The sequence below is a fragment of the Myripristis murdjan genome, chromosome 8 (genome assembly GCF_902150065.1).
Source record: "Myripristis murdjan chromosome 8, fMyrMur1.1, whole genome shotgun sequence".
NCBI classification, from domain to species: Eukaryota; Metazoa; Chordata; class Actinopteri; order Holocentriformes; family Holocentridae; genus Myripristis; species Myripristis murdjan.
Window position 1 is genome coordinate 9,025,361 of NC_043987.1, and position 12,608 is coordinate 9,037,968.

The window sequence follows — 12,608 nt, forward strand, 5'->3', positions numbered from 1 at the left end:
TGTGAGTGAGCGAAAGACAGAGAAACATGGTGCCTTGGTGGTTAGAGACCCCCGTAATTGAAAGGCCACAGTTTTGGTTTCTCTATCAGTGCAAGCTTTAATGCAAGCAAAGACGAGGCAGCATAAATGGCACACGATTAAACTGGAAAGTCATAAAAAATGTAAGTGTGGACATTACCATTGCGGAAAGAATTTGAGGAAGTGCAGAGAAAGCGTTATTATGAAGCAAGGTTATTTTGGGAGTAACACTCGACACAGCACAGAAAGAGTGGGCATTTTCTACCTGTCCAGCCACCCTCCCCTTGTTCTCCACTTAATCTTACACTCCCATCCTCTCCATTCCTGGTGCTGACTACATTTCAGTGTAATTTGTTCGCCAGCGTTCAGTCATTCCCTCAACAATCTCTTTTTGCTTTTGCTCTCCATTTCTTAATAGAGTAGTTCCATCCTTTCTCCCTTCCTTGCCTCTTCTTTTCTGCTCACTCTGTGAATACTACTATTCCCCCAGTTCTCCTAACTTGTCTTAGTATCTCCTCATTTTGCTACCACCTCATCTTCTTTGCCACCTCCTCCATTCACTTCCTCTACCCTTCACCCTCCTTTTCCTCCACGCTCGATTGCCACCTCCCCTGTGTCCTCTGTCCTTTCCTGCTGCTCTCCTACTCCTCCACGTCCCTCGATCACAGTTTATGGCTCTGGCAGGCTTTCGGGTCCCGCTGTGGGTACAAAATGGTGGCAGCTGTGTGCAAGCCTGGGCCTGGCACTGATCGCACCCACAACAGTTGGATTGCTGAAGGTGGGAGAGATAGAGAGGGAGGAGAAATGGATAAAAGGGAGTGTGGAGAGAGAAGGGTTTGGGTCGAACAACATTCTCAATTTTATTTTCATCATGGTAATCAGCTCCCGTCCTCAAGACTTGATTGAATTTGCCCAGCATGCCTTACAAGTTGGCACTGCAATACTGAAAAGCTGGAACTGAAAACAAAAAAATGAGAAATACATTTTTTCACCTTATTTTAACAGTATCCTCCACCCCTGGTCACCCTGTCTTCTTGCTCTCTCTCTCCAGGTCTGGAGCACCCTGGGCTGGACTCGCAGTATGAGCCTTCCCCCTGGTCCTCTGGCTCTCCCTGCAGCAGTGACAGCAACAGCAACTGGGGCAAAGTCCTAGTGGACGGAAGCACCGACAAGTCCAACAACCCTTCCTCCACTAACTCATCCGTCTGGCCCCCTTCCTCATCTTCTTCCTCTTGCTCCTCTTCTTCCTCCTCCTCTGGCTGTGGATCAGGATCAGATCCTGAGTTGGCATCAGAATGCATGGATGCAGACTCTAGCTCCTCGGTCGGCTCGGAGAAGAACCTTGCTGCTGTTGCTGTGACAACAGCAATGATGATGTCAGCAAACTCTTCCTCTGCATCCTCTACAACTTCCTCCTCCTCCTCTTCTTCTGTGACCTCCGCCATGATGGTCGGTGTTTCAGTGAATGGAGACGGCAATGGCAATGGCCGACAGATCATTGGTGGAGGGATGGGAACCATAGGTGGTGCAACCAACGGGATTAGTAACATCACTGGGTCCTCCCACTACTCCGTGGCTGGTTCCGGCAGTATTGGCAGCAATAACATGGGTAACCACAGCAACGGCAACAACAAGCTTGTCAGTAACAGTGGTGTATGGGGCACCCAGTCAGGCAGCAACATTACCACCGTTGGTGGCAGCACCCCCTGCATCAACGGAGGATTGAACCCGAGCACTTTGAACCCAAATGCCAACCATGGTGCCTGGCCCCAGAATCCGACCCCGGGCCCGGCGTCCCAGGGGCAACGGCCTCCACAGGCCCCGGGGATGAATTCTAAACTTGGCATGGCTCCACCCCAGGGCCCTTTGATGGGCTGGGGTGGCATGGCAGCTCCAGACAACAGCATGATGGAAGACACCGAGGTGAATAATGGTACAGCAAGCAGCAAGGTGTTAGGAAGCAGCAACAGTGGTAATGGTGGCCAGCAGCCTACCAACCTTAACACTGAATCCAATGGACCAAATAACACTATGATGATGAATACTACTATTACTACTACTAACGCCACAATGACCTCTAGTCTACCAAACTCTACCGCCTCGCCCCAGCTCAGCGGGGATGGTTCCTGGGGCTCCATCGGAGGAGGGAATGGGGGTCCGCTGGCCAATGGAAACCCCTCATCAGCCCCCCAGCACCCCCATGGAGAGCTGGGGGGTCCTGGGGCCTTCGGTACGCCTTGGGGCACCACTACCTACCCTGGAGACAAGGGCCCCTCTAATGCAGACACTGTGAACCCCCAAAACCCTGCCTTAATGCAGGCTGGGAACCCCCAAATATCCTCTGCTGCTGCTTACAAGAGTAATAATAACCACAATAACACTGGGGCCCCGCACTGGGACCAGGGGCTCGCCAACAACCCCAACCCAGCTCAGAGCAGTTTGTCCTGGGGTGCCAGCCCAAATCAAATCCCAGGATCTGCAGGCCAAACACCGGGAAACGGGAACCCAAGTATAATGGGCCCTCCAGCAGGGATACCTCGCCCCTGGGGGAGCAGCGCCTCTTCTTCCTCCTCCTCCTCATCATCCTCTTCCACATCCAACAACAAGATGTCCAACGGGGAATGGGGCACGATGCCTCCCGGTAACAACCATGGAGATGGTGGAAGTCGTAAAGGAAGTTCCTCCAACAATGGCTGGAAGAGCCTGGAGGATGATGCCCTTGGCATGGGAGGTGGAGGAGGAGGAGCTGGAAGTCAGGGCCCAGGGAGTGTGACCGGAGGCTGGGGTCGTTCTGGAGGAAGTGAGGGAAGTGGAGAGAGCTCTGGAGGCCGCTCCAGCTCAGATAGAGAAAGCAGTCAGCAGAGAGGGGCAACCCGCCGAAGAGGTACCCATGCTGCAATGCCGCTGTCTTCTCTGACCCGGGCTGATGTAGACCCCAGGGTTTTGTCCAACACCGGATGGGGACAGACGCCTGTAAGGCAGAACACAGCTTGGGATGTCAGTTCTCCTGTAACCAACCCCATCCAAGGCCCAAGAGGAGATGAAAGGAAGCCTAACAACGGAGGTTCCGGCTGGGGCTCAGTCCCATCGGCAGCCCCCTCCCAGACTTCCAGCTCTGGAGGTATTGCCTTAATGTGTTTGGTGTTTGTGTCTGTATTTCAGTGTTGCAAGCTAACAGTATTCGCATATGAATACTCACTTCAGATCACAACATTATAATTGATGTCCCTCTCTTTTGCTTCCAGGTTGGGGGGATGGGCCAGTGGGCACAGGCCCAGACACAGGAGGTTCTGGCTGGGGAGAGCAGAGACCAACCTCTGGGTGGGGGGACAGCAAAGGCCCAGGGAGTGGAGGAGGACAGGGAGGCTGGGACAGTGGATCCACCTACAAGGGGAACAACAATAACAGCAATACCTGGAGTAATAACATCAACAAAGACGACAGGTGATATATATCTAGAGCTCGCTCTGTAACTAAGGGCCCACTCACATTGGCAAGTTTGAGCCCGTATCGTGCTAAAGCCAAAATCCCCCCCTCCCCAGTCCCCGGCTGGCCTGCACTCACATTACCTTTTTCCCAAACGCGCCCAAGCACGATTGCTCCCGGTGTGCACGTCATCACGTTGAAATACGACAACAACAGGCATGGCCCGACGTCATTATAAATAAATGTAGTTCAAATACATCATGTCTTCCTTTTAACTAAAAAACGTTTTTGGTCCTTTTAATCAGACATGGGATGTTTATTTACCTTGACAGTTTTGGAGGTAACTTCCTCCTTCAGAAAGGTCCAACTGACAGCCGGAGCGGCACCTGGCAGATCCGGCAGACCGGGTTGCCCCACACCGCGCGGTGCCGCGGCCAGTGCCGGCCGGTGCTGACGCGGTGCCGGCCAGCACCAGGTCTGCCGGATCTCCGCACACAGACTGCTGTACTTTCATTATAAACCGACTTTTGTTTATACGCGGTTGCAGCAGCACAACGGACAGTGACACAGACAACATGGTCGATTATTGATTGCGCAACGCGGCCATTCGCCGGTAATCGCGCTGTGCACATTAAACAGTTTTGCAGAGGCAGGAGGAAAGTTGCATGATTTACATCCGCGCACTGCGTGCGTGACCGTGCATGTGCTCATGTACGCGCCCGTACCGTGCAGAAGCACACCTCTTCCAACCGTGCCAGAGCGGGGGAAGTGTACTGTATTCAAGCACGATACGGAGCGATCACACAGGTCAAAGAATCCGGATTTTAGGGGCAATCGTGCTTGGGCGCGGATCAAACTTGCCAGTGTGAGTGGCCTCTTAGAACCTGAGTGGGCAACATGACACGAATCTGGTTTATAATGGATTGGTCCATATAGACCTTATGGGTCTTATTGAGGTTGTTTTTTCCAGTATTTCAAGCGTTTTGGCCCTATTTGTAACGATAGCCAAGAAACACATATTTTCCTATGCTTTTTATCTGCTGCCCTGGTTTTATCTTGATCATAACCTTGTGAGCAAAACCTTAAATTGTTGTTTTTTTTTTTTTTTTTAGGTCCAACACCTGGACTAATGCTCCCAAGCAGCCTAAGCAGCAGCAGGGCTGGGGAGGCAACAGTGGAGGTGGAAGTGATAGCTGGGGCAATGGTGGAGATGGCTCCAGAGGAGGTGCCAGCAACCACTGGGGTGAGCCCCAGAAAGGTGCGGGGTCAGTGGGCTGGGACAGCGACAGTGACCGCTCTGGCTCTGGATGTTGGAGTGAGCCAAGCCGAACCAACACCAGCAGCAGTAACACCTGGGTTGGGAGTGGAGGGTCCAATACTCCAGACCAGAGCACCCCGAACCCAGGCTCCAACTGGGGCGACCCCGTCCCGAAACCTAAAGCTCAGAACAATAGCCAGGGTTGGGGGGAGCCGATGAAGTCCAACCACGGAGCCCAGAACTGGGGGGAGCCAAGTCCTAAGCCCTGTAACCCCTCCAATGAGTGGGGGAAGGGTCCTGAATCGAACATGTCCAGAGGCAACCAAGGTCCCAACAAGCCCACAGGTATTTTGATTATTCTCTCTTATGTTACACATTAGTAGTTGAAATATGAAAGTTCCCGAGCACTTTCTGTCAGTAAGTTCAATAAGATTTGAAAAATTATGTAATGTATGAAAATTAATTTGGGGGAAAAAAAATGGAAAATTTGACTTATCTTTTTACCCCTCTTCCTCTTCCCTCAGGTTGGTTGGGAGGTCCTATGCCTGCAGTCTGTCAGAAGGAGGAGGAAGCTACTGGGTGGGAGGAGCCTTCCCCAGAGTCCATCCGGCGGAGGATGGAGATTGATGATGGGACAGCGGCATGGGGAGACCCTGGTAAACACTTAGTTCATTGTAACCCTATTAAATTGAGGTTTACAGTTTACAATAAGTGTTATGTTGTAGTAGTATCTGTTAATAGAAAGAATATCCATATTTTGATTATATCAGAGCTTCTGATTTCACATTTACCCAGTGGCTCTATTGCATGTAAAATTTTGGCCAGTATGGAGTGGGTGGTAAACTGATTTTGTTAATATTGGCTTATGTGAAGGAAAACAAAAATCACTGAAAATTCCGATAGGCAGGGTTTCCGCCAGTGTAGTACAAGCTTGGTGGGCTGCCGGGCCTAGCTTAGTTCCCCACCAGGTCAAAGCATCGTGAGAAAATGAATTTTAAGTATGGATGTGGGAACCAAGGGTGCTGCAGGAGCTGAAGAATTGGCATACTTCCCAAACAATACTGCATACAAGCTCATTCATGCTCATTAAGTACGGATACGCAGAGTACGGAATGGAAGGCTCCATCCGTACTCTGTGTTCATTTTGTCCGTATTTCCGCACGTTTGCATGAAGCTTACAGATAGGGATGAAACAGAGCAGTACCACCGCTAACTGTGGGGCAGTGTAGCCAGTAGTTTAAGAGAGACCAGTCTCTGAACGAGACACAAAGAAGTTGATCTTCCTGGCCCATGGCCATACCTGGACACATTGTTTTACCATGATCTAAAAAAGACAAATTGCACTTATGCAATGCCAGCTGTGTCCACAAAAAACATCTCTGCTTCTCAAACTCCCCTTCAGACCTCACCAAGCACGCAAGTAAGTGCATTGGCTAAACTAGTTTCATTTATCAAGTTGGTATTTTGGAAAGCATTTTATATTATGTCTGCATCTGCTAGTGGGCTTTCATAATAAGAGCAGGCATAATAAAATGTTAATGCCACTGCAGGAGAGACTTGATTATCTCTGCAATTCGCCCTTCGGTAAGCCCCGCCTTAGAACAGCTTCTGGCCAATCATACCATAGCAACCGTAACTAGGTGAGTGTGCCTTGGCAAGCTTTCTCGCAGTAAAAATGCCGAAGCGGTGTGTTTACCGTACTTCCAAGTCAGATGCGCGATATCCTCAAAGTTTAGAGGGTGGTGCTGTATTTTTTCCATTCCCAAAGCCTAAAACACAAGAGGAGAGATGTCGGATTTGAATAAAACAATGTGGAAGACCTCATTCTCAGCTCAATCCGTCAAAAATAACTGGAAACTACTATGTTTGCTCCAAGCTAAGATGCTAATGCAACATTAGCTAGCATTACGTAGCACCCAGCAAGACGGTTGATTATCATTAACTTTGCTGACTGGATAAGTTGCTTATTTTTAACTTTAACATTAGACTGTGGTCTTACCTGGTCGGTACTGTATAATGACAGTCAACAGGTCTATGCTTGCGGTTCTGTCGGGCCTTGGCAACTACCGCTGATAAGATGGGTACAGGCTAGCCTTTATTTTGCGCCCCCTTGGCTTCTGCCATTGCTGTGGTAGACTTGAGCAGGATGTCAGATGTTCTGATGGCGTGCCTTAATTAGATCAACCCCATGATGTGGGAGCAGTATCCTGGCGCGCTTTTAAACATGGAAAAGTGGGATAATACAGTTTTACTAGCAAACATAACAGCCATGAATGAAAGCTATCAGCAGTAGTCATTGTTAATTAGCTTAAGATAAAACGCACATTGACTCACCCTGCTCTTTGATTTGTTTGTCCTGTACTATTTGTAAAAGGACGTGGGGTGTCTCACGTTTACATTGAGACCGGTGAGCTTTTGCCTGGACTGTGATCTCTGCATTTAAATCATTGCGCTGACAAATAATGTAATGAATATATCTCTCAAAAGCATACTGGAGCCCTTGCTGTCTATTCCTCTCTGATATTTCTGAACATTGGCAAAAATTTGAAATGATTTCCTGCGGAATATCTGTCACTGGTAAGGTTGAACACGCCATATTTACATATCGGACTGCACCGTAAGGCTAAAGCAACAGTAACTAAGGGGGGGCGGTATTTACCGAAGGGCCAATTAGGTGGGAAAAAAATATGTGCGTATATCGGTATCAGCATAGGCCAAAGAGTTGTAAAATATTGCCAGATATCAGCAAAAACTCCAATATTGTGCATCCCTAATATATGTGTGTGTCTTAGTCGTAAGCTACGCCATTATTTGTTTGGACACAGCTGCCTCATAATTTATTATAAAAAAATGTTTTAGAAATGTTAATAGATGTTTGTCATACATAGAAAACAGTATTAAAATACAGAGTAACTTTTTCTACTGTGTAATCAGTAGTGCTGCAGCAATGGCTATTTTCATTGTTAACCCCCACATTGTCGCCATTGTTTCTGGAGGAAACCCTGAGCAGCACTGGTCTGCTTGCTTATGAGCCTGTGCACAGTGGCCTGTCAGTAATAATATTTGCCAATAATCTTAATATTTTAAATTTACAATGACAAACAGTTGAGGTTTGGGGAAGCTCTGTGCTATTTAAACTGTAAAACCTGTGCCTGTGTTGAGAATCAGAATTGGCTCCATACCACATGTAATTTTAGGTCATTATGCTCACTAATACAGTGAAGTCATGACAACATGCAGGCCGCTGATAAGTGGTAGTGACAAATGGTAGTAATGACTTGATTTGTGGCATTTGCTGAAAGATCTTGGTCATGACTGGTAGACATTGGCATGATCCAGTTGTCATTACATTCAGTTGTTTGACAAATTTACAACTACAATTTCTCATGGGGAAAAAAAAATCAACCAACCAATGAACCTCACAGATTGGTTTCTTCTAAACAACATTCTGTTCCAAACATTTTTCAAGTGAAGTCATAGGTCATAATTCCTTTCTGTAAAGCCTAACAGCAATAATTTAGCATTCACATAATCTTGCTAGGTAAATACAGTGGTGGATCTGTCAACATGTGGAACAAGACTGGCCAGTCAGACCAGGAATCCATGGCTATGGGCCCATCCTCTCAGCACCAGTCCCACCAATCGCAGGGCTCGATGCATTCTCCTCAGCCCATGCAGCCTCCGGCCCAAGACAAGAGCTGCAGATCTGGTCAGTTGGAACATGAGCGAACACACACACACGCACACGCGCAAACACGCACACACGCACTATTACTACTCATGGGCTCATCTCCCATGTCAAAGAGACTTTTTGATTTAGGCTTCATCCAGATAAATAAATGATATACACACACGCTTTCTCACAAATTACACAAGCAAAAAAGAAATTAGAGAGAAATGTGCACATACACACATCGCCAGCACGTGCACACACATCTTCGACACGTGCACTAACATCTCTACCACGTGTATTCACTGCATGAAAAGCAACAAAGATGATTCTACCACAGCTGACTCACACTTGCTCCTATTATGTTTCAGGCCCACGCAGGTTAGATGTGGCCGGCAGTCGGCAGCGTTACAACAGATTCTGTCATTAGTTCCACGGCGCTGTGGTTTTCAGCCCTCAGGCAGCCTTCCATCACTGCATGCTCATGAATGACATTTCAGTCAAATCCTTAGTTGAACAGATTCTCAGATGCCCATTTTTGATTCTATTTGCTGTGGCTCTGGGTTGCATCAGTGGGTTGCAGAAAATATTCTGTTTATTTGCATGCACCGGGACATTATTGAGCTGGATAATGAAAATGTCGACCGTTCACTGCAAGTATGACCTTTTGCAGTATATGAGCTGGTATCTGGAATATTCTGAGCATGTTCCTGCAAGCCCTCTGGTGCAGCCTGCAAGTCTTAAGAATGGATAAAAAGGTGCAAGTACCACCTACCTACCCCTTTTTGAGTGGGACAGCTAAAATAAGGTCCTCCACAGACATAGATTGAAGTGCATGTACATACACGTGGTGTACACACACAGACACACAGAATACACAAAAGCATACACAACTTGTGCAGAAGCATAGAAAGGCAGACATAAACACACATGCACACAGCTGTTCTCTTCCATCTCCCCATGGTGTCTGTGTTGAGGGCTTTTTGTAAGGCAGGTTGAGTCATCCCTTTGGAATGCTAAGAGCATCGATTTTTCTTTCTCATTCGCTTCTCACTCGCTCTCTCTTCTCCCGTCAGTTCTGCTGTGAGGTTATGCAGAAACGCAGGTCTTTGTTAGGACTGAAAAGAAGAGTTGGTAAGACTGAGAGAGACAACAGGGCAAGCAAGACATCGGGGCATGAGTGTTAGAGAGCAGAGGAGGACGACTGGCAGCTTTGTCAGTGAAGGAAATGGTTGCGGGGAGGAGGAGAGCAGTAAAGTGAATATTCCGTAGAGAAGCAGGGCAAGAGTGGCTGAGAGGGAAAGAGGGAGGGTGGGGTTATTCAAGGGGAAACCAGTTCACTGGCGATGGCAAGGTTGAGGCTAACTAGCCATTATGCATGTACACAACATAGGCAAACAAACAGAAAAAAAAAACAAAACACATGTACATTTACACAACCTCCTTGGGTAAAGAAGTCAGCTTTATTACTGTGGGTCTTATAATGAAGTGCTGAGTAAATCTGAGTTGTCCTGAGGATGTTTGACAGGGTGGCGCTGGTGTGCTGGTGATTTTACCAAATTTAAATAAAAAATGATCATTTGTATGGCTATTAAAATTTTTACAGTTATGCCATTTGGGTAAAAGCTTCAATAAATTGTCAATGGAAAGTAGTGTTTTCTCATTTTAGTTTCTCAAACAGCAATCAGTGGAGTGTTGTGTTCATTTGGTTTACTAAACTTCATTTGCATAAACTGAAATTCCCTAGAAAATTGAATAAACTGTAAGCATAAAATGGGAGTTTTAGGCTTGTTTTTCACCCCCCTTACCCCAAACACATGCGCATTATGTCTCATCGGTCTTGTAGTCTCAGGTCAGTTGGTGCTGCTGCTTTAGAGAGCAGAGAGCGATGCAGGCTCGGGTTACAGAACACCCGATTGGTGTGTGACTGTGTGTTTTGCACGTTTGTTTGTTTGTGTGTCTGACTGAAAGTGTGTCAAATACCTGTATCTACCTAAATGTGTCTTTTTGTATATGCATCTTGCTTGTGTGTGTGCTTGACTAGCTACATAGGTGTCCTGCTGTGTGTTTGTATTTGTGTCTGTGTGTGTGTCTGTGTGTGAGCATGTGTGTACCTTGTCACATGAGGGACACTGGAGCCTGAGGCCACCCCATGATCTGTCCTATTTATAAGGGAAGGTATCCCTGGCATTTCCCCAGCGCCTCCTGTGGAGGGAGAAAGTGGCAGGTCTAGGTGGTCAGCTGTAAAAGGAGCTGTCTCAACACACATTTGAAAGTGCACCCCACCACGCGCGCGCACACACACACACACGAAAATAAACAACACTTACATAAGCAAGTGGATGCAGGGTTCCTCAGGGATGTCAGCACAAAGAGAACAATTTGAGTTTAATGCTTGTGGCATCTTTTAAAATATTAAAATAGGTGTTCTGAGATGTATTTAGTAATTTTGGGTATTTTTATATGTAAAGTTAAAGATTAGACCAGTGCATTTCTTTAGAGAATGAGCAAAGTAGACTGGGGAAACTGTGTATGCCTACCTATCTATTTTAGCTGTTTGGCCCCATGTTTGATTCAGATCTTTAGAGTGCTAAAACAGTGGTTCTTGCATTTGGATCTTTTAAATTGCAGAACCCCAAAAAAATACCCAGTATATTGTATGGACATATAGGGGAACCTCTGGGTTTAATATAGAGCCAAGATTATATTAGAGACGTTGGATAGTAGTAAACAAAATTAATACAAAAATATGTAACAGGTAACAGATGCATACGGTGCACGTTCAAATTGTAATGTTAAGGCTGTGTCACTCTCTAGACATCTTGTAAAAAAACTGAAGTTAATTCCTCTATGTGATGGGTTACTAATTTCCCTCCCTGCCTTGCTCTCCTCCAGGTTGGGGCGAGCCATATCCCCAGCAGAAGGAGCCATCGCCATGGGGCGAGCCTGCTGCGGGCCCTCCAGTGACTGTGGACAATGGGACGTCTGCCTGGGGTAAACCCACGGACAGCAGTTCCGGTTGGAATGAGCCCAGCAGCAGGGACAGCAGGGAGTCTGGATCCGGATGGGGAAGCCAGCACAAGTCTGGTAGGCACAACACACACAAGCACTGAGCAGACACATGCTTTTTGTGTACTTTAATATTTACGATATCACTGCTTAGCTTACATTGCGAGTAGAAATATAAGTGAAAAACTGCATCAGCAAAAATGTGCTCTATAAACAAAAATAGTAAAGGTAAAGTACATTTTAATGTAAAATTAAAATTAGTAATCAATGCTCAGTGACATCAGTTCTAGTAAATGAAATGTCATTGAGCAAGACATAGAATCCCTGCCACCTCCAGGGCTGCTGCTATGTAGCTGACCTGACTTCTGATAATCACCAGGTTATAAAAGCCAATTTCTCTCTCCCTTGCTTTGCTCAAGGCTCGAAGCCCATGGAGACGTGGTGCGGGGAGGAGGTGTCTATGGGCTCCAGCTGGGACCAGGAGGAGGAGGTAGAGATTGGCATGTGGAGCAACAGCCAGCAGGACAGCAGGTCCCATGAACAGAACACCTGGAACTACAAGCATAAAGGCTCCAACAAGGTACCTTAGCTCTTAACTCACACACGACCAATCAGCAACCTTATGCATTGTGTGACAGAACAGACTGGACTTAACAGTAGCTCAGTGCATGGGTGCAAGAACTTCAGTGATTTCAAGTTATGCCCAAAATATCATTGCATTTTGAATATGTTTGTAACACCTATAATAGTGTGCAGGCTTTTTTCAAAACAGGAGTTAACACCATGTGTGGGGAAATAATATCTGTTCCAACAATAAAGCATATTATGGGTTCTTGTTGAAGTCAGCATAGCCAGGTCCAGATGGAGATTTTTTTTTTTTAAATGAACTTCATTTATCTGATTAAGAGAAAACCCTCCATCCAGATGAGAGCATTTTTGAAAATATCTGTCCACATGAGAATGCTAAATCACATGTTTATGCAATATGAGCAAAGAACCTGAGGAGTGACTGGAGCTGTTTGTGGACATAACAGAATTACAATTGCAAATGCAAGTGCAAATGTAGTTAAAACGTCTTAATCATTCAAAATGCCAGAGCTGTACAGAAAACAAAGTGGAATGATTTATAAAAAAAAAAAAAAGTGAGTTGTATATATGGACCAAGGAGATAGTCAAGCTTGTCCAAAAGTCACAAGTGAATGCAGTAGCTGCCTCATTAAAGTGGCA

At 46.5% G+C, this 12,608-nt stretch overlaps 1 protein-coding gene across 2 annotated transcripts in view; it reads left to right on the top strand.

Annotated features, from left to right (window-relative positions):
* The window catches only part of LOC115364147 (trinucleotide repeat-containing gene 6A protein), a 53,987-nt gene that overhangs the window by 25,105 nt on the left and 16,274 nt on the right, over positions 1 to 12,608 (top strand). For both annotated transcript variants that reach the window (XM_030058594.1, XM_030058595.1), the window contains exons 6-12: positions 1,070 to 3,139; positions 3,264 to 3,462; positions 4,557 to 5,047; positions 5,227 to 5,358; positions 8,244 to 8,411; positions 11,268 to 11,459; positions 11,801 to 11,961. In XM_030058594.1, coding sequence (XP_029914454.1) covers positions 1,070 to 3,139; positions 3,264 to 3,462; positions 4,557 to 5,047; positions 5,227 to 5,358; positions 8,244 to 8,411; positions 11,268 to 11,459; positions 11,801 to 11,961 — 3,413 coding nt within the window. The remainder of the gene's footprint in view (positions 1 to 1,069; positions 3,140 to 3,263; positions 3,463 to 4,556; positions 5,048 to 5,226; positions 5,359 to 8,243; positions 8,412 to 11,267; positions 11,460 to 11,800; positions 11,962 to 12,608) is intronic.